Raw genomic sequence first — 22536 nt, forward strand, 5'->3', positions numbered from 1 at the left:
GCGCTAGGATCTGTTTTGTTGCCGTGGGTAACACTAGTTAGAACCCCGGTGCTGTGTACAGCTTTATTACATGACAGAAGCGTTGCCCTGGAGACACGGAATACTCAGCAAGGACGGTCAGTACGAAGCAAGCATCGAGAGAGAGAGGAGCGCTGAGTACTTTCTGCAGAGCAGGCATTTGCCCGGCTGGGCTCTTATTTGTTTATTTGTTTATTGTTTGTTTTGTTACTGTTTTCTACTCTCCACAAACACTTTATCTGAGGGTGTTGTGGAAGAGGCAGCCAAATGGCTGCAACTGGGGGAAAACTCCAGCCCCGGAGACATCTCCAACGTCTCCGGAGGTCCCCATACAGCCAAAAGCCTGAAAAACATCAAGAGCAAACTGGCTGTATTGGATTTATTACATCCGCATTAAGAGGTATCGTGCAGTGTATCAAAAACCTGCTGCCTAAAGAGGAATCTGGCCGATACCTAAGGCTGAAATCACCACCACCGAGACCTGTAGCCACCTGCGCAGCAACAAAAGAAAGACCCAAGGTCTGGACCACTGCCCCATGGGTGAGGAAACAATCTCCCATGGAGATGTATCTGGCAAAACAGTCAACAGTCTTGCCAACTCAGAGAGGGTCAGCAGCAGTAACATCAAGGGTCCGCAGTGCACCTTATGTCCTACCACCACGCATTAAGGTGACTGCGAAACAGCTAAATGGGCCCCGACCAATGGTCAGTTTGAGCAATGCAGCACGTAACAACTTGAGAGCTATGCTGACCGAACCTGTGGTAGATCAGAGATTGTCCAGCTCAGAGATGTCATCTATTCTGAGCAAGATCCCCAGGGAGAGATATCCTCATATTGCTGCAGAATAATGTAGTGGTTGAGTCAACTGCAGCGTGCGAATAACATCATATTGCACTAGCTGCTCTACTGAATGATTGATTTTCCGGTTTTGACCTTGGCTTGATTATTGGACTATGCTTATTGACTGCCGCCTGCCCTGACCTTTGCCTGTTTCTGAACTATGCTTGTTTGCCGCCTGCCCTGACCTCGGTACGTTTATCGCCTTTGATTGTTTGCCGCCTGCCCTGACCTCGGCCTGTTTATCGCCTATGACTGTTTGCTGCCTGCCCTGACCTCGGCCTGCTTATCGTCTATGATTGTTTGCTGCCGACCCTGACCTTTGCTTTGATATTGACTATTCTTCTGCCTGCCGATTTGGTACCTAAAGCTGGAATCCAGCCCAATTAGCATTTCAGCATTCAATCACCCTTAAGAAAACCTTCCTTTAATGCTCCAGAGGGTCCTTAGATCAATTTGAAGGTCCTACAGAATTAATTACCCCATGACAGGATACATACCATGGCCAGTGTCACACCGGCCCACCAAAGGACTGGGTAATCCTCCTGTGGCTTGCCCCCTGTGCACTTACTACAATGCTCCTACTGTAGAGCCGGCTGGCAGCTTTTAAGTATAGTCAGGGCTCTGTCATATGATAAAGTGTACAAAAATTGCATGAAAATCAAGACATTGCTCAGTGGACTGCTGGTAGTAACACCTACTGGGGAAAAAATGGATGCATTGGTACGGCGACACCAAAGATGAGAAAGACGGTGGCCGCTGATTAGATTCTTCAGGCTGCCTGCATGTCAGAGGTCCAAACATCAGCGATCTGCAGAAAAGGTAAATGTCTATGTAATGTGTGTATAACTACTGTATATATGTGTGTAATGTGTGTATAACTACTGTATATATGTGTGTAATGTGTGTATAACTACTGTATATGTGTGTGTAATGTGTGTATAACTACTGTATATGTGTGTGTAATGTGTGTATAACCACTGTATATGTGTGTAATGTGTGTATAACTACTGTATATGTGTGTAATGTGTGTATAACCACTGTATATGTGTGTAATGTGTGCATAACTACTGTATATATGTGTGTAATGTGTGTATAACCACTGTATATGTGTGTAATGTGTGTATAACTACTGTATATATGTGTGTAATGTCTGTAGAACTAATGTATATGTGTGTGTAATGTGTATATGTGCATATAATGTGTGTGTAATGTGTGTATAACTAGTGTATATGTGTGTGTAATGTGTGTATAACTACTGTATATATGTGTGTAATGTGTGTATAACTAATGTATATGTGTGTGTAATGTGTGTATAACTACTGTATATATGTGTGTAATGTGTGTATAACTACTGTGTATATGTGTGTAATGTGTATATGTGCATATAATGTGTGTGTAATGTGTATATGTCTAATTTGTATAAATGTAATGTTTTATGCGTGTAGTGTGTAATATGTATATACATGTGTATAATGTGTATATTTGTGTGTAATGTTGAATTTGTATATATGTGTATGTTTGTGTATAATATATATATATATATATATATGTATAATGTGTGTGTGTGTGTGTGTGTGTATACAAATGTATGTGTATCATTATTTAGAGATACTATTTATGTGTATGGTTAGTTGTACTATTTATCTGTACATGTCGGCTGTACTCCTTACTTGTATAGTATAGTGGCACTATTTGTTTGGTATAGTGGTGCTATTTACATTGTGTATAGTTATTGGTAATATTTATGTGTTTGATTAGTGGCACAATTTATGTGTATGGTAAGTGATACTATTTATGTGTATAGTGTAGCGGCGCTATTTATGTGTATAGTGTAGCGGCACTATTTATGTGTATAGTGTAGCGGCACTAATTATGTGTATAAAAAGGTGGCACTATTTATGTGTATAGTGTAGCGGCACTTTTTTATTTGTATAGTGTAGCGGCACTATTTATGTGTATAGTGTAAGCGCACTATTTATGTGTATAGTGTAGCGGCACTATTTATGTGTATAGTGTAGCTGCACTATTTGTGTATAGTGTAGTGGCACTATTTATGTGTATAGTGTAGCGGCACTATTTATGTGTATAGTGTAGTGGCACTAATTATGTGTATAAAAAGGTGGCACTATTTATGTGTATACTGTAGCGGCACTTTTTATGTGTATAGTGTAGCGGCACTAATTATGTGTATAAAAAGGTGGCACTATTTATGTGTATAGTGTAGTGGCACTAATTATGTGTATAAAAAGGTGGCACTATTTATGTGTATAGTGTAACGGCACTATTTATGTGCATAGTGTAACGGCACTATTTATGTGTATAGTGTAGCGGCACTATTTATGTGTATAGTGTAACGGCACTATTTATGTGTATAGTGTAGCGGCACTATTTATGTGTATAGTGTAGCGGCACTTTTTATGTGTATAGTGTAGCGGCACTAATTATGTGTATAAAAAGGTGGCACTATTTATGTGTATAGTGTAGCGGCACTTTTTATGTGTATAGTGTAGCGGCACTATTTATGTGTATAGTGTAAGCGCACTATTTATGTGTATAGTGTAGCGGCACTATTTATGTGTATAGTGTAGCTGCACTATTTGTGTATAGTGTAGCGGCACTATTTATGTGTATAGTGTAGTGGCACTATTTATGTGTATAGTGTAGCGGCACTATTTATGTGTATAGTGTAGCGGCGCTATTTATGTGTATAGCATAGCGGCACTATTTATGGGTATAGTGTAGCGGCGCTATTTATGTGTATAGTGTAAGCAGCACTATTTATGTGTATAGTGTAGTGGCACTATTTATGTGTATAGTGTAGCGGCACTATTTATGTGTATAGTGTAGCGGCACTATTTATGTGTATAGTGTAGCAGCGCTATTTATGTGTATAGTGTAGCGGCACTATTTATGGGTATAGTGTAGTGGCACTATTTATGTTTATAGTGTAGCGGCACTATTTATGTTTATAGTGTAACATCACTATTTGTGTGTATTGCGTAGCGGCACTATTTATGTGTATAGTGTAGCTGCACTATTTATGTGTATAGTGTAACGGCACTATTTATGTGTATAGTGTAGCGGCACTATTTGTGTGTAGTGTAGCGGCACTATTTATGTGTATAGTGTAACAGCATTATTTATGTGTATAGTGTAGCGGCACTATTTATGTGTATAGCTTAGTTGCAGTGTTTATGTGTATAGTGTAGCGGCACTATTTATGTGTATAGTGTAGCGGCACTATTTATGTGTATAGTGTAATGGCACTATTTGTGTGTATAGTGTAGCGGCACTATTTATGTATATAGTGTAGCGGCACTATTTATATGTATAGTGTAGCGGCACTATTTATGTGTATAGTGTAGCGGCACTATTTATGTGTATAGTGTAATGGCACTATTTATGTGTATAGTGTAGCGGCACTATTTGTGTGTATAGTGTAGCGGCCCTATTTGTGTATAGTGTAGCGGCACTATTTATGTGTATAGTGTAGCGGCACTATTTATGTGTATAGTGTAGCGGCACTATTTGTGTGTATAGTGTAGCGGCCCTATTTGTGTATAGTGTAGCGGCACTATTTATGTGTATAGTGTAGCGGCACTATTTATGTGTATAGTGTAGCGGCACTATTTATGTGTATAGTTTAGCGGCACTATTTATGTGTATAGTGTAGCGGCGCTATTTATGTGTATAGTGTAAGGGCACTATTTCTGTGTATAGTGTAGCGGCACTATTTATGTGTATAGTGTAGCGGCACTATTTATGTGTATAGTGTAGCGGCGCTATTTATGTGTATAGTGTAAGGGCACTATTTATGTGTATAGTGTAAGGGCACTATTTATGTGTATAGTGTAAGGGCACTACTTATGTGTATAGTGTAGCGGCACTATTTATGTGTATAGTTTAGCGGCACTATTTATGTGTATAGTGTAATGGCACTATTTATGTGTATAGTGTAGCGGCACTATTTATGTGTATAGTGTAGCAGCACTATTTATGTGTATAGTGTAGCGGCACTATTTATGTGTATAGTGTAGCGGCACTATTTATGTGTATAGTGTAAGGGCACTATTTATGTGTATAGTGTAGCGGCACTATTTATGTGTATAGTGTAGCGGCACTATTTATGAGTATAGTGTAGCGGCACTATTTATGTGTATAGTGTAGCGGCACTATTTATGTGTATAGTGTAGCGGCACTATTTATGTGTATAGTGTAGCGGCACTATTTATGTGTATAGTGTAGCGGCACTATTTATGTGTATAGTGTAAGGGCACTATTTATGTGTATAGTGTAGCGGCACTATTTATGTGTATAGTGTAGAGGCACTATTTATGAGTATAGTGTAGCGGCACTATTTATGTGTATAGTGTAGCGGCACTATTTATGTGTATAGTGTAGCGGCACTATTTATGTGTATAGTGTAGCGGCACTATTTATGTGTATAGTGTAGCGGCACTATTTGTGTGTATAGTGTAACGGCACTATTTATGAGTATAAATGGCGGCATTGTCCATTTGTATTGCATGTCAGCATTTTTTCTGTACTTCATTATGAGCGCACTATTGTCTCATCTTCAGCAGGTTCGCATTCTCTTTCTGCGCTGCACATATATTTCAAAACCGGTAATCGGACTGTTCCTGTATAAGAGACATAACCGGTGTTTACATTCTGACTTACATTCTGCTCTCATTTATCAATTCTATAACATTTTCTGAGTATTAAATATCTGAGCAACGCAGAAGGAAAGCGGCACTTCAGGTCGCATCAAGAACATTGATAATTGTAAACTTAACATTCATTGTTTTTATTTAGATGGACGGTGGGCGCTCAGAATCAAGGAACCTCAGACCCACACTAGCCATGCCCTATACAATCCAGTGTCCCACTCATAATCATGAACTCATCATAATCATCGACACTAAGGCATCCCCTAAGGAATATACCAGAAGCCTCTAGGTCCACAATCCAGATCCAAGGCACATACCTTCATTTTTGTAATACTGTGAGACGGAAGGCACCAGAGATTTTCTATTTCCACTGGACAATTCTCAACAGGGGTCTTCATCAGTGGCCTCCTCTCCCTCTCCCAGTATTTTAGCTGAGACTCCCTCATCCCTGCACCCTCCCATAACTGAGCAGTCCATGAAGCATTTATGGAAGGCCAAACAAGGAACATGTCATATCCCACAGGGAACCATTCTTGCTGCCTCTTCATCGGACCAGAGACATGTAATTTGCCTATATTGATGTACCGTCTCTTAAAGAGCCCACACCTGCAAGCTGCTGTCCACCATGTCCTATCCCTGGGAAAGCTGCTGGACTTTAAGGGGGCTCTGGTAACTGACTCTAATCAGTCCCCCTTTATCTCTTCCTAATCAATACAAAGATAACTATAATTATAAAAAAAAGAAAAAGGACACCCTCCTCTACTTCTGATTCTACATCCATAAGGCAGGATATTGAGCAATGCATTCAGCCTCATAAATATGACTTGATGGCCAGGCAGAGGTATTCAGCAACACTGCACTACTATTACAGCTCTCACTATGCCATACAGATTCCTGGAGTACAATACAAATCTAAATGCAAAGGCCGTCCTGACAGACTTACTGATTATTTTCAATACATTAGACAATTCTCAACAGGGGTCTTCATCTGAGGCCCCATCTCCCTCTCACAGTGTTGTCAGAGACTCCCTCATCCCTGCACCCTCTAATAACTGAGGAGTCCATAAAGCGTTTTAGGCCAAAAATGGAGGATGTCATATCCCACAAGGAACAATCCTTGCTGCCTCTTCCTCTGACCAAAGACGAATCTAAATTGCCAATATTGATGTAACGTCTCTTAAAGGACCCATGTCTGTAGACTGCTGTCCACCTGGTCCTATCCCTGGGAATGCTACTGGACTTAAAGAGGACTCTACTGGTAACTGACTCTACTGTGGACCTTAGCAAAGAACTCCATGAAGCCTTTATTAAAGGCCCAACAAAAAGATGCAATATTTCTGAGGAAACCATCCTTGCGGCCTCTTCATCTGTTCAGGATCTAAATTGCCTTTATTATTGTCTCATAAAGGGTCCATGTTCATCCCTCGGGCCGCTTGCTCTGGTAACTGACTCTACCCGGGGCCTTACATTCCCCTTGATTTCCTAATAAGTACTAGGATAACAATATAAGAAAAAACAGGAAAAAAGTAGGACAGCCTTTCTCTCTCACAGTATTCCAGCCAATAGAGAAGACTTCTTCATTCCTGCTCAGGAGTTCATGAAGTATCTACTCACAGCCCAACCAGGAGGATGATAAAGAAAATGTTGACTTTCAAAATGAGGAATTGCTTTAATTAGGAGACCTTGACCAAATCACATAATGAACTGATTAATAAAAATAAGAGAATGGAGTAAAACATGGATAAAACGTCCATAACAATTATCGACATGAGAGATCAATCCCTACAACCACATTTGACTTTACGGAATTGGTCTCTTAGTCACTGATTTCTGCTTCCAGATGTGTCCACCATTCAGAAGACACTGGCCCCAAATCTTCTCCATCAAATGTGGACTTCTTTGTGACTAATCTCGTCAAGATCATTGTATTTCCTACAAATGGACCATTCCCATGAAACTACTAAAGTGAAAAATGGCCATCATTGTGTTTAGACAACCCCTTCTGCATCTCTGAAAGCCTTGAAGAAATGGGGGCTCCTGTCCCATCACCACTGAGGAAAAAAAGGCACGACCTCGGAAACTCAATAAGGAATAGACGACAGTTGGATTGTGATGGTAAGTGTAAATACTGACTGATTTCCCTAATGATAATTTAGTATGTGCTTATACTCTTTACATAATGTGTTCTAAAATTCTTCACAAACACGAGTAACGTCGGCACAAATCATAGATCGCCGGTGGCAAATAGCTACGTTCTGGGATCAGTGGTTCCACATGACGTTTCCTCCGGTGGTGTCTGCGTATAAAGTCCATACTAGGAATCATTCAATATAGAAGAGAGTCCACGGCACTCACCATTTGGTATCAAGCATATATCTTTTCTTTGCTTTAAAGTAGGTAAAATATAAGGAGCGGACGGACACATATAATTTGGACGAATTATGTGTTTCTTCTCCTCGTATTTTACCTGCTTTGAAGCAAAGAAAATCTCTGATACTCTGTTTATTATTTATCCCACCTGTACAGTAAATTGCTGCACCGTGACATTTTAGGCTGTGTTCACACTTTGCAGCCATATTACGTTTATTTGCCACAAAAATACTGTTTCTGGAAAACCCACTATTTTTACCCTGTAAGCAGCTATTCTAGTAAGGCTACAGCTACTAACCACTGACTGCACTGGGCATATCCGTCACACTGAGCAGACTCATGAGAAATATCTGCTTAGTATCAGGTTTTTTTTGTTTTTTTAAATCAGCTGTTTGATGAGGGAGTGGTGCCCTGGTGAGCGCGGCGCCCCTCCGTACTCTTAGTAGTGGCTGTGCCTGGTATTACAATTTGCTATGGTTTTATCCCATTTAAGTGAATAGGACTGAGCTGTAATACCAGACACCGCGGCCTCTATAAGAACAGACCTGAGCTGTACAGAGCAGTGTAAACAACAAAGTCGACCAGCGCTGGCTGCGGCCCCTTCAAACAGCTCATTAGTGGGGGTGCTGAGAGTCGGACCCCCACCAATCTAATATTAATGTCTTATCCTAAGAATAGACCATCGCTTTAAAGGAAATAGAAAAACCCTTTAAATATAAACCCCTGGTAAAGCTGCACATGTTCTGCACAACACACAAATCTAACTCATATGAATCGTCTGGTAAATTTGCCTCTTTGATCTGATAAACGTCTCATATAATTCATTTGCAGCTTCTTATCATCCGTGTAAATAACATCCGTCAGTGCAGTGTAGTCATTCTGCATGTAGCCTGTGCAGATCTTGTACATTGGACTCACGTGACTACAAATAATAGGCAGTAGATAACCCTCCCCGCACTGTACTGTATAGATATAATATTTCCTACATTCCTGCTGTCAGTGTGCAGAGAAGATGGAGCTGGGAGTAACAGGAACCATCCTCCTGATATTTGATGAGAAAAAACGTACACCCTGGTCCTCCCCCGCTTCCTGTACTGGGCACTGTTCTGCATGTGAGCGCTACTGAAATGCCCCGGTCTTTCATGAAGGTGAGTAGCGATGAGCTCCATCATAAAGTATCTGCTGCACTATAATCCTCATCATTCATGGTATTCAGTGAGACGGGTATCACTTAACCTATCTTCTGCCTCCTGGGATGACGCTGCAGTCCATATGACTGCTTCAGTCTTTGGCTGGATTGACACGAGGTCATTACGTCCGTAATTGACGGAAGTATTTCGGCCGCAAGTCCCGGACCGAACACAGTGCAGGGAGCCGGGCTCCTAGCATCATACTTATGTACGATGCTAGGAGTCCCTGCCTCGCTGCCGGACAACTGTCCCGTACTGAAATCATGATTACAGTACAGGACAGTTGTCCGGCAGCGAGGCAGGGACTCCTAGCGTCGTACATAAGTACGATGCTAGGAGCCCGGCTCCCTGCACTGTGTTCGGTCCGGGACTTGCGGCCGAAATACGTCCGTCAATTACGGACGTAATGACCTCGTGTGAATCCAGCCTTTGATTGGCTGCAGCAGTCACATGGGATGAAACGTCATCCCAGGAGGCCGGGCTGCACTCAGAGAAGAGGGATGTATCGCTATGACAACGGAGATCGGGCACATTTCTGCACAGTGAGGCTGAAGAACATACACACCAAACAGTTGCAGTCCACAAGAATACGACGGGTCATGAAGTAGTCGCATGTACATGTAACTTTGCCATGGACATTTGAGGAGCGTTTCCAATGAACAAATAACAGGAACATTTGCTCCATCGCAGCTTAATTGGCTGACACACTTAGTTTTTAGAGAGTTACTTCCAGAAACTAAATGTAAAGTTTTACATTTGTGGCTTGAGGTACGGCTTAACTAGTAATGTTTTGTGTCCATCGATCCTTTGATGTGTCATAATCTACAGGAGAAGGACAACCCGGACACTGAATTCCACTTGGAGAACTTGTTTGGTACAGTGATGGATCTCTTCTCTCCTGGAATTGAAACCACCAGTACAACTATGAAAAATGCCCTTCTCATCCTCCTCAAATACCCGGATGTAGCATGTAAGTAAAGACTTGTGATCGGTTACATTATATGAGGTTGGATTTGTAGGCCGGATCCGATCAGCAGTTCCAGGAGTTTGGCCTCTTTGGCGCCTCCATCCGGTGTATTAGGCCAGGTGACACTCGAGGGGGTGACGTCGATTTGGCCACCTCCTGTAATATTGTGAGTCAGCACTGGCTCCACGTCCGAGCGGGAGTTCCTCCCGTTCCCGGGAGTAGACTCCATCAAATACAACTTATGAACATTTCCTAATATTAGGAAGTGAATGACATATTGGCCTCTTTTCACATTTAGAGCAAAAAACATGTTTGGGGGGGAATACAACTTAACCTGGTGATCAAGGAACATAAATGAATGAGAACAATAATAACACAAAATCTCCTACATGCTCAACCTACATTATTTATACATCTGTGGTACAAAAATGTTATGTTTGTCTGCAGGGAAAATCCAAGAAGAGATTGACAATGTGATTGGACAGAATCGATGTCCTGCCCTGGAGGGTCGCACTTTCATGTCATATACAGATGCAGCGATTCACGAGATCCAGAGATTTGCTGACATAGTCCCTCTGGGAGTTCCACATGTGGCCAGCGAGGATACAGTATTCAGAGGATACAGCATCCCAAAGGTCAGAATCGTAAAAGATCCTTACAAAAAATTCATGGAGTTTACTACTTAGAGAGCAATTCCATCCTGTAAATATTCATAAATGGAATCAGTCATTATATATTCATTATATATACACATTAGATCGTTGACTGATAATACTACAATTGACGGGTCTGACTGACTTTAATCTACGGTTTATGACCAGATTTAGAATTAGATGGAAGTTCAACAGATGTCGTCTTATTGCATTATTAGGATCCAGTTCTCTTGTTCATGTTGATTGGAGATCCTGCTTAAAGTATTTGGTAGCTTGGATAAAATGTAAGATTCTGTGTTAGGCTCGGTTCACATCTGCGTTAAGACCTCCATTATATGACAGATACCAATGGTGGCCGACAACGCATTAAGCTAAATCGGGGTCCATCGTGTTTCTTCATTTCACTGCTTGAGTAGCGCTACAATTCTTGTGCCGTCAAGTGTTATGGAACTTGTTTATTTCTGTTGCTTATATAGCACCAATATATTCCACAGGGCTGTATAGAGATTGTCATCACTCACAAGAATTTTAAGTGACCAGAAGATTTTGACCCAAGACATTTCCTGGATGAAAATGGACGCTTCAAGAATAATGAGGCTTTTCTTCCCTTCTCCACTGGTAATATGACATGAATATATGAGCAAGAACTTCTTTTATACAATTCATAGGGGTTGAAACTTCTAGCAGCTGCTCCACACCCACACGCCACGCTGTATTGTGTCAGGGATAATGGCCTGTTCCTTTGGTTTGTACGATCCATTATATGAGGGACAGGTGGCCACAAAACAGCAGCTTCATCGTGATTCCACGCTGGGTTGAGGTGAGCTGCTTACAATGTTGGGGTACAATGCAGTTTATAGATACAAAATGGCGACAGTCATTGACCAAACATAGCAATGGGTCTATATCATCAAGCAAAAAGAAGGAATGATCCAGCGATGTATGATAAAGCCTACGCGTTTCAAGCACTTGAAGTGCTCTTACTCATGGTCCGAGCCATGAGTAAGAGCACTTCAAGTGCTTGAAACGCGTAGGCTTTATATCGTGCCAATTCCACCACCTTGTCATCCTCCTGGTGTTGTTCGTTCATTTCGTTGTATCATTCGTGGTTTGATTTTTCTAATAAAGTGGGAACTGAGTTTCCCCCACCTTTATCATACATCGCTGGATCATTCCTTCTTTTTGCTACAGTTACCTGCCGTGGGCCGTCGCGGCTGATCCAGGCGATATCAGACACAGGAGTGTGAAGCTGGTGAGCTGGAGGTTTCCTCCCATTCCCCTTTTTCCTTGCTATTATCACTGTCTATATCATCAACTCTAGTACATGGTAAACTGATGATATGAAATAGTGATATGCTGAATGTATATATGCCAGTGATGTAAGATAACACTGACTTGTAGCATAGATACCAGACATCTGAAGACAATCCAACACCTTCCAGATGTGTAATATAATAATCCCCTTATGTCCCATCGCTACAGTCCAGACTGAGGAGCTCTAACACTTCCCATATTATTATCCACAGGAAAGAGGAGCTGTCTAGGAGAGGGGTTAGCACGCATGGAGATCTTCCTCATATTGACCACCATACTGCAGAAGTTGAACCTGAAATCCAACAAAGCTCCAGAAGATCTTGAAATTACCCCGAACCTGGGAAAAATGGAGTTGTAGCGAGAACATATCAGCTCTACGTGGAACCTCGATGATGATAAAAAAATCAAATCCATGCTAATAAATAATGAACCAGTCTACACAGAACACGTCCTTTACTTTATTACAGTAGTTTATTACTTTGGTTTATTATACCAGTGGGCATGGGTGCAGATGATTTTTACTTGTGGAAACAACTTCCATTCTGTTATGAAGGTGTCAGTCTCACTTTGTAGTGACTGTCTCTAATGTAGAGCAGCAATTTTTTTTTATGGGTTTATAGGGGCCATTCCTTTTGCATGACCCGGTTGGCCCAGGATCCGTAAACTATTCCAGCAGAGAGAATTCTAGTCAAGTCAAGGTCTTCAGCTTTCCGGGTCCAGAAGTCCAGAAGATGGTATTATGGCTCCTGGCATAGTGAATGTGTAGCCTGGTTATATGGTTAGTAAGGTTAACATAGTCATATGTCCATTTAGTTCCACCTATTCACCTGCATTGTTGGTCCATAAGAAGCCAAAAAAATGGCACAAGGAAGGAGCCAATTTTCTTCATTTTAGGGAAAAAAAAATCCTTCCCAACTCCAAAATGGAGAATAAATCCTTGGATCCATTAACCATCTCCAGTAATCTGTACATAGAACTTGTAATATCATCTAAGCATCCCGGGTGGTCTTCTATTTTACGGATTTGTAACACCACATGTAGCCACATCTACTTTCAATTCCACAATTTACCTAATTTAGAAGTTAGGACCCGCACAGACACCTCCTTTAGTGTAGACTCCCCGACAAGCTCCATCTCCATCATCATCATCACTCTATATACACTATATATGAGAGCATTGTATCAGCATACTGCTTTTTCTGTTCATTGTAGAATGATATACATGTAATAAGTCAAAACAAAAAGAAAACTCAACTGGATGAGTGTAAGTAAATAGCAGAGGTTTTGACATTGGATTTTTAGGGCTTAAGTACATGGCAGTATGGAGCTGCACATCCTCCTTGTGCTGTCTTACAGGCTCCATCGAATGCCGCTGAGATATTCTTCCCTAGTAGCGATGCTTATGTTAGGTTTATACTGAATCCGACAGAAAATCCTTCCTGTGCCTCCATAGGAAATCAGAGGCGTACAGAGGTTCAGTAAAGGCCCTATGTACCTCTATAGCAGCTCTATTAATATGGCCGTGTGGATGAGCCCTTATTGATATACCATCAGTATAAAACCACAACATTTACAAGCAGTTATATTTCTCATATAGACATGTTCCCATGGACAATATTGTTCCTAATGTAGCAGAAACATCTGCACTATTGATTTAGTCAAAAACAACGGAACCCTGTCACAACGGTGACAAGCCAAAACCATGGTAGCACAAACCCCACAATACTCAATCAAAATGAAATAAAACATGACAACAGTTTCTTTGGATAAAAATGGCCACGGTGTTTATTAAGGGTAACCTAAGATAAAATAATTCGAAGAGAATAACCATAAATAATCGAATAAATAATAAAATATAAATATTTTGACCAATAAAAACCAAGTCCGCCCAGCATTAGCTGGGTGACAAACCCCTCTAACAAACAACGTGACGTGAAGGAATTTAAGAACAATAGGGCGGGAGGGTGGGCGACGGTCCAATCTTCAAAAACTGGCTGCTTGACCACGATGAACTGCTCCTTTTATGTCCAATTTTCCCGCCTTTAGGATTTTATCAATGACCAATCAGCTGGCCTTCCACAAAACTGCCTGGAGATAGAATCTGCCAGAACCTGCTCATGCAATTGCACAGCTGACCTAGGTCCAATCAGCTGGGACCAACTCCAAACTGCCCAGAGACAGAAACATCTGGAAACCGGCTCGTGCCACCAGCACAGCTTACCCGGGGGACACCACGATGGTAAGTACCATTCTAATATAAAATAACAAATGGAGAAAAGAGGGAAAGGGGGAGAGAAAAACATACCAAGCAAAAAAACATATTTTATTAACAACTTATGGGGGGCCGTGCGACCATGTGTCCCCCAGGCAATAGCCTGGGGGGCCCCTGACATGGTAGCACAAACCCCACAATACTCAATCAAATGAAATAAAACATGACAACAGTTTCTTTGGATAAAAATGGCCACGGTGTTTATTAAGGGTAACCTAAGATAAAATAATTCGAAGAGAATAACCATAAATAATCGAATAAATAATAAAATATAAATATTTTGACCAATAAAAACCAAGTCCGCCCAGCATTAGCTGGGTGACAAACCCCACAAGCCATGACATTACCAAGACATGGCCCCCCCAAAACACCGCAGCCATTCTTCAATTAAATTCTGCAGGCCCAAATTGAAAATGTCGATACCCACATCAGAAAGATGTATACAATCATTTCTGAACAGCCCGTCTGTGAGGTCTTCAAGGTCACTGTGTCTATAAGAAAGACCACCGAGGACCGACATGTATTTAGACATGGCTCTATTAATCCTTTTACGGATTCGATTCAAAAACTTATAATTTCCAGAGGACCATAGCAGTCTTGGAATAATCTCTGAAAAGGAAATAGTAGCGTCAGGGAAAAGACATTTTATCAAGGCTATATCCCTTCTCATTTCCCAAAGTAAGTCCAAAGTCTTTTCTTTACCTAGGTCATTGCCTCCAGCATGGATGATAATTAAATTCGGATCCGGCCAATAAGAACTCAGTGATTTAACTAAAGAAAACACGTTCTTCCATTGCAAACCCCTTACCCCATGCCAAAAAACCGAAAAAACTAGCGGATCCATAGACAAATTTTCTGTATAGGACCTTCTCGCGGCTCTCTTCTGTGCCCAAAATATAAAAGAGTGGCCAAGGATCCAAACAACCAAACGCTTACCTGTGGATATATAATTACACTACTAACAAGTCTGGTCGAACATAAAGTTTAAATCTATTAGACTCCCACCTTCCAATTCTTTTTATAATCCCTTCATCAATTCCTAACTGTGCAGCTTCCGTAGCTGCACCTATTCTAAACGAATGGGAGGATATTTTTAAATGCTCCAACTTCAGGGACTTCAAACATTTCTTCAAAACAGAGTTAAACTGAAATCTGGACAGCTGATCCCCATTCTGATGAATCAGGAAAGCAACCCCAAGACTCAGCCTGATTGACAACCAATGTTTAACATTAGAAACTGGGCAAAGAACAGAACCCGAAAACTGATTAATTCTAACCAAACGACCTTTTCCTAATTGATCTGTCTTAGATTTTTTTAACAATAACAAAACATGGTCAATTTTGCAACTAACATCCTGAAATGAAAGGCCCGGGACTGAAACTTTACTCTCTGCCACCAGTTCGCTTATTCTCAAGGCTGCAAAGAACATTAACACAAATGCTGTTCTAAACAAACACACTTCAAACTTACTAAAACAAACTAAATGTAACACATTGAATAATTTTAACAACAAATCTAATGAAATAGGCCTTCGTCTTTCCACAACCGGAGCTGACCTATGGTAACCTTTCAAAAGCTGCTTAACTGGGAAGAGCGAAGAAATAGCCGGACAACTGTTTAATTTAAGAAAGAAAGAGATGCCTGCCAGAGACTTAGAAATGGAGGCAAATGACAGCCTCCTACTAATCAGGCTACATACAAATTTTAAAACTAGACCTACCTCATTATGAAAGAAATTACAGTTCTCATTAACACAGAAATTAACCCACTCCTTCCAAGCAGCTGAATAATCAGCCCATGTTCTTGGAGCCAAGGATCTCTGAATATTAACATAGATTAGTCCCAACTCAGATTCCATAAATGAGGAGGACACGGAATTCCACAAAGCTCCGCTTCTGGTGCCATCGTTCTGAACCTCCGCCACTGACAACGAGATAATGAATCTGCTATATCATTCTTTTTTCCTTCTATATAGCTAGCTTTCAACCAGATGTTCAACTTCAGACAACATAAAGTTAAATGTCTTAATATCTTAACTACTAATTCACATTTTGAAGATAATGTGTTAATTGCAAAGACCACACCTTTGTTATCCGTAAACAACAAAATTCTCCTATTCTTAAAATAATGACCCCATACAACTATGGCTACCAAAACCGGAAATAATTCCAATAAGACAATATTTGAAGTAACTTTGCTTACACGCCAAGCACTGGGCCATAACTCAGCCGACCATTGACCATTAAAGAATGCCCCGTAGCCCATACTACCGGCTGCATCCGTAAATAAAGACAAAGAGTCAGAATCCTCAAAATTAAACTGCCAGCAACTGCGTCCATTAAATTTAGATAAAAATTCTAGCCATACAGCTAAATCTTCTTTTAGCTGAACCGTTAACCTAATATGGGACCTAGGTGACTTAAGACCCCTTGTTGAAAAATACAGCCGCTTTGAAAAAACTCTTCCCATAGGAATAACTCTAGAGGCAAAGCTCAACAACCCTAACAGTGACTGCATATCACGTAATGAACATTTCTTCCTAGCTAACATACTGACTCAAGAAACCCTTAACTTTAACAATTTTTCCTCTGGTAAACTAAATTCCATTCTCTCAGAATCTATTCTAATACCTAAAAATTCTAATGACCTACATGGAAACACAGTCTTCTCTTCAGCTAACGGAACACCAAAAAATTTCATAAACTCGACAAATTTTAACAATAAGGAATAACATAACTCAGAACTAGCATCACCTATAAACAAAAAATCATCAAGATAGTGCAGAACACCTCCATCCGGAATTTGCTTCTGCACTACCCAATGTAAAAAGGATGAAAATGCCTCAAAATGGAAACAAGATAAAGAAAAACCCATTGGTAAACATTTGTCATAAAAATAATCACCTTCAAATTGAAAACCTAGAGAGTTGAAACCTGCAGGGTTAACTGGTAGTAAACGGAAAGCTGATTTGATATCAGCTTTTGCTAAAAAAGCATTTTGACCAAACTGTCTCAATAAAGAGACAGCCTGATCAAACGAAGCATAGTGTACTGTCGCTTTAGACTTGTCAGCATCATCATTTAATGAAGCCTTAAACGGGTAAGAAAGGTGATGTATTAAACGGAATGAATTCAATTCCTTCTTAGGGACAATTCCTAAAGGTGAAAGTCTAAAGTTTGTAAACGGCGGATGTATAAAAGGACCAGCGATCCTGCCAGTTTCAAGCTCTTTCAGGATTTTCTGATGCACAATATCCTTATGCTGCTGGATGGATTTCAAATTATCCACCCAGCAACAACCAGATCCTTTGAAAGAAGGGATATCAAAACCAAACTTAAAACCGTTAAAAATTAAATTAGCTTTCTCCCTGTCTGGGAACATTTCTAGCCAAGGCGCCATTCTTATTAATTTCACTGGCGTCCATGCTTTTGGATAACTGTTCTTTGGAACTAGGGGGTTGAGACTGGTTTGCTCTTTTAAAACAGCGACACATTGGGTGCGAACCCCCACAAAAGGAACATTCATGTTTATACCGACAATTGTTCAACCATTTACACTGAGCTTCATTATAAGCAAAGCAAACTCCTTTCCTCAACGTATTCTGAGAACTAGGCTGCTGCTTGGGCACTGACCTTTGTGGAAGCATTAAACTAAGCCACAAACCAACATCCTTAGTGCCCCATTTTAATGAAGGGTACACTGCCATCTTCTGGCGAAACATTTCATCATAATTGTACCATGCTAAACCACCAAACTGGCGGTAAGCCTCAAGAATAATGTCTACATGCTGGAATAAATTACTAGAATTAATGAAAGACTTTTCCCCTAAAACTGAAGCATAGATACAGAACGCCTGTAGCCAGTTAAAGAAAGACTTAGGAGGAGAACGTTTTTTATAACCTCATCTTTATCAGACTTACCATCCTGCTTGACAAGAGTCTCCTTCGCAGATGGTAATAAAGAAAATAATCTATAAACTCGTTCCTCCAAATACGCTCCTTAATTGCTGGCTGTAAATGAAAACCTAATGGCGAAATATCGCAAGACATCACTTCCTTACAACAAGTTTCCGAAACACCAATTCCTTTCTCTAAAACAGGAATATTACTAAAACCAGCATTCTGTAAATGCTGACTACTATGCTTCCATACATCAGCGGGGGAACTAGCAAGAACAGCCGACTTACTGACCAAATCAGCTAATAATTTTAAAATATCAAACATTACATTAGAATTGAGGGGAGGGGGGATGGGGTGGGACAGATAAGGGGTAGCTGGCATCTCACCACTCTGTTCCACCTGTCCTGGGTCGTGCACCACTTCTGCTACCTCCTGCTGCGTGCCTGTAGATCCTGGGGAAACTTGCTGACAGGAAAGTTGACTCCTGGGACCTCTTCTTCTCCTTGATACTGGCGGGGGTGGGGAATAAGCCACCCTAGTCTTCCGGCTCCTCTTCCTCGGTTGCAGCTCTGAAGAAAAGTCCTGCGCCGCCTCTAAAACCAGTGAGGCCGGCGCTTCCGCTGTGTCCTCCACACCATCCTTGGAGCAGGAGGGGGTACCCGACCAACCTGTTGTCTCCCGTTCTCTGACTAAACTTCTGGCCAGCGGGTTAGCCAATTGCGCCGGCACTTGCTGCGCACTTCCGGCACTGTGCGCCACCTTCTTTGATGACACGGTCGGCCGCCTCCTCTCAAGCTCCGGCACCTGGAGCGAACGTCCGGAACTGCGCTCCACCCTCAGTGATGACTCTGCTGCAGACTTCATCCTCTTGGCTGCAGCTGATGACGGCACCTCGAGCGACGACCCAGCAGGAGACACTGCTTCCTCTATGTCGTCTTCCAGCCGAGTAAGTTCGCTTCTTCCCTCGACTTCCCTCGACGGCGCTGCTGCTAGGCATTGCCTCAGCCAGTTTTCTCCTCCTTCCGACTCCGCTCTTCTGATCAGCTCCATCAGCAGGACATCCATGGCGACGGTCCAATCTTCAAAAACTGGCTGCTTGACCACGATGAACTGCTCCTTTTATGTCCAATTTTCCCGCCTTTAGGATTTTATCAATGACCAATCAGCTGGCCTTCCACAAAACTGCCTGGAGATAGAATCTGCCAGAACCTGCTCATGCAATTGCACAGCTGACCTAGGTCCAATCAGCTGGGACCAACTCCAAACTGCCCAGAGACAGAAACATCTGGAAACCGGCTCGTGCCACCAGCACAGCTTACCCGGGGGACACCACGATGGTAAGTACCATTCTAATATAAAATAACAAATGGAGAAAAGAGGGAAAGGGGGAGAGAAAAACATACCAAGCAAAAAAACATATTTTATTAACAACTTATGGGGGGGCCGTGCGACCATGTGTCCCCCAGGCAATAGCCTGGGGGGCCCCTGACATTATATGAGGTTGGATTTGTAGGCCGGATCCGATCAGCAGTTCCAGGAGTTTGGCCTCTTTGGCGCCTCCATCCGGTGTATTAGGCCAGGTGACACTCGAGGGGGTGACGTCGATTTGGCCACCTCCTATAATATTGTGAGGGAGCGCGGGCTCCACGTCCGAGCGGGAGTTCCTCCCGTCCCCGGGAGTAGACTCCGTCACATACAACTTATGAACATTTCCTAATATTAGGAAGTGAATGACATATTGGCCTCTTCACATTTAGAGCAAAAAACATGTTTGGGGGGGAATACAACTTAACCTGCTGATCAAGGAATATAAATGAATGAGAACAATAATAACACTAAATCTCCTACATGCTCAACCTACATTATTTATACATCTGTGGTACAAAAATGTTATTTTTGTCTGCAGGGAAGGTCCAAGAAGAGATTGACAATGTGATTGGACAGAATCGATGTCCTGCCCTGGAGGGTCGCACTTTCATGTCATATACAGATGCAGCGATTCACGAGATCCAGAGATTTGCTGACATAGTCCCTCTGGGAGTTCCACATGTGGCCAGCGAGGATACAGTACTCAGAGGATACAGCATCCCAAAGGTCAGAATCGTAAAGGATCCTTACAAGAAATTCATGGAGTTTACTACTTAGAGAGCAATTCCATCCAGTAAATATTCATAAACGGAATCAGTCATTATATATTCATTATATATACACATTAGATCGTTGACTGATAATACTACAATTGACGGGTCTGACTGACTTTAATCTACGGTGTATGACCAGATTTAGAATTAGATGGACGTTCAACAAATATCGTCTTGTGCATTATTAGGATCCAGTTCTCTAGTTCATGTTGATTGGAGATCCTGCTTAAAGTATTTGGTAGCTTGGATAAAATGAAGATGCTGTGTTAGGCTCGGTTCACATCTGTGTTGTGAACTCCATTATATGACAGATACCAATGGTGGCCGACAGAACGCAATGAATTAAATCGGGGTCCATCGTGGTTCTTCATTTCACTGCTTGAGTAGCGCTACAATTCCTGTGCCGTCAAGTGTTATGGAACTTGTTTATTTCTGTTGCTTATATAGCACCAATATATTTCACAGTGCCGTATAGAGATTGTCATCACTCACATAAGTCCCTGTCCCCAATGGGGCTCACAGCCTAATTTCCCAAACTCAGACACATATTAGGGCTAATTTCCTAGGATGCCAGTTAACCTATTAGTAAATTTTGCTTGGAGTGTGTGAGGAAACCCACGCAAATACAGGGAGAGCATACAACATCCATGCAGATGTTCCCCCACTGGATATGGACAACTTAGGACAAGACAGCATTGCTAACCACTGAGTGAATGGGGCGTCCAACGCAAATGTGGACAGAGGCTTAATAACTTATTACATACAGAGCTTCATACTTATTAATCACCGGGTATTATGTTTCAGAATACGATTGTTTCCCCATTGTTGACATCCGTTCTAAAAGATCCAAAGTATTTTGAGCGACCAGAAGATTTTGACCCAAGACATTTCCTGGATGAAAATGGACGTTTCAAGAACAATGAGGCTTTTCTTCCCTTCTCCACTGGTAATATGACATGAATATATGAGCAAGAGCTTCTTTTATACAATTCATAGGGGTTGAAACTTCTAGCAGCTGCTCCACATCCACACGCCATGCTGTATTGTGTCAGGGATAATGGCCTGTTCCTTTGGTTTGTACGATCCATTATATGAGGGACATGTGGCCACAAAACACCAGCTTCATCGTGATTTCCCGCTGGGTTGAGGTGAGCTGCTTACAATGTTGGGGTACAATGCAGTTTATAGATACAAAATGGCGACAGTCATTGACCAAACTTAGCAATGGGTCTATATCATCAACTCTAGTACATGGTAAACTGATGATATGAAATAGTGATATGCTGAATGTATATATGCCAGTGATGTAAGATAATACTGACTTGTAGCATAGATACCAGACATCTGAAGACAATCCAACACCTTCCAGATGTGTAATATAATAATCCCCTTATGTCCCATCACTACAGTCCAGACTGAGGAGCTCTAACACTTCCCATATTATTATACACAGGAAAGAGGAGCTGTCTAGGAGAGGGGTTAGCACGCATGGAGATCTTCCTCATATTGACCACCATATTGCAGAAGTTGAACCTGAAATCCTACAAAGCTCCAGAAGATCTTGAAATTACCCCCGAACCTGGGAATAATGGAGTTGTAGCCAGAACATATCAGCTCTACGTGGAACCGAGATGATCATAAAATAATCAAATCCATGCTAATAAATAATGAACCAGTCTACACAGAACACGTCCTTTACTATATTACAGTAGTTTATTACTTTGGTTTATTATACCAGTGGGCATGGGTGCAGATGATTTTTACTTGTGGAAACAACTTCCATTCTGTTATGAAGGTGTCAGTCTCACTTTGTAGTGACTGTCTCTAATGTAGAGCAGCAATTTTTTTTATGGGTTTATAGGGGCCGTTCCTTTTGCATGACCCAGTTGGCCCAGGATCCGTAAACTATTCCAGCAGAGAGAATTCTAGTCAAGTCAAGGTCTTCAGCTTTCCGGGTCCAGAAGTCCAGAAGATGGTATTATGGCTCCTGGCATAGTGAATGTGTAGCCTGGTTATATGGTTAGTAAGGTTAACATAGTCATATGTCCATCTAGTTCCACCTATTCACCTGCATTGTTGGTCCATAAGAAGCCAAAAAAATGGCACAAGGAAGGAGCCAATTTTCTTCATTTTAGGGAAAAAAAATTCCTTCCCGACTCCAAAATGGAGAATAAATCCTTGGATCCATGAACCATCTCCA

At 41.5% G+C, this 22536-nt stretch overlaps 2 protein-coding genes across 6 annotated transcripts; one reads left to right on the forward strand and one right to left on the reverse strand.

Annotated features, from left to right (window-relative positions):
• The first annotated feature begins 83 nt into the window (after nucleotides 1-83).
• Nucleotides 84-21360, forward strand: LOC142659748 (cytochrome P450 2B19-like). Of its 4 annotated transcripts, XM_075836183.1 has the most exons (7): nucleotides 84-1678; nucleotides 5675-7644; nucleotides 8900-9047; nucleotides 9918-10059; nucleotides 10504-10691; nucleotides 20295-20356; nucleotides 21141-21360. In XM_075836183.1, exons 3-7 carry the CDS (start codon nucleotides 8952-8954, stop codon nucleotides 21163-21165), a joined length of 513 nt encoding a protein of 170 aa, XP_075692298.1. In that variant the 5' UTR covers nucleotides 84-1678; nucleotides 5675-7644; nucleotides 8900-8951; the 3' UTR covers nucleotides 21166-21360. The 4 variants fall into 4 exon arrangements, 3 of the variants coding, with proteins under 3 accessions (XP_075692298.1, XP_075692297.1, XP_075692299.1); XM_075836182.1 differs by lacking the exon at nucleotides 20295-20356; XM_075836184.1 differs by lacking the exons at nucleotides 8900-9047; nucleotides 20295-20356.
• On the reverse strand, nucleotides 13807-19637 carry LOC142659721 (uncharacterized). 2 transcript variants are annotated; one of them, XM_075836140.1, is made up of 2 exons: nucleotides 18582-19637; nucleotides 13807-16219 (listed from the first exon to the last, which is right to left on the reverse strand). In XM_075836140.1, exons 1-2 carry the CDS (start codon nucleotides 19258-19260, stop codon nucleotides 15246-15248), a joined length of 1653 nt encoding a protein of 550 aa, XP_075692255.1. In that variant the 5' UTR covers nucleotides 19261-19637; the 3' UTR covers nucleotides 13807-15245. The 2 variants fall into 2 exon arrangements, with proteins under 2 accessions (XP_075692255.1, XP_075692256.1); XM_075836141.1 differs by having other exon boundaries at nucleotides 13807-15231; nucleotides 18582-19605.
• Nucleotides 21361-22536: the final 1176 nt, after the last annotated feature.

Source organism: Rhinoderma darwinii, chromosome 8, assembly GCF_050947455.1.
Source record: "Rhinoderma darwinii isolate aRhiDar2 chromosome 8, aRhiDar2.hap1, whole genome shotgun sequence".
Classification (NCBI taxonomy): domain Eukaryota; kingdom Metazoa; phylum Chordata; class Amphibia; order Anura; family Rhinodermatidae; genus Rhinoderma; species Rhinoderma darwinii.

Excerpts from the sequence above, each read along its gene's own strand:
- LOC142659748 (XM_075836182.1), top strand. The coding sequence starts at position 8,952 with ATGAGAAAAAACGTACACCCTGGTCCTCCCCCGCTTCCTGTACTGGGC. Across the intron at positions 10,060-10,503 it reads CAAATACCCGGATGTAGCAT|GGAAAATCCAAGAAGAGATT; the intron begins GTAAGTAAAGAC and ends GTTTGTCTGCAG. Across the intron at positions 10,692-21,140 it reads GAGGATACAGCATCCCAAAG|AATACGATTGTTTCCCCATT; the intron begins GTCAGAATCGTA and ends ATTATGTTTCAG.
- LOC142659721 (XM_075836140.1), bottom strand. The coding sequence starts at position 19,260 with ATGGATGTCCTGCTGATGGAGCTGATCAGAAGAGCGGAGTCGGAAGGA. Across the intron at positions 16,220-18,581 it reads AGGACAGGTGGAACAGAGTG|TGGCGGAGGTTCAGAACGAT; the intron begins GTGAGATGCCAG and ends TCTCGTTGTCAG.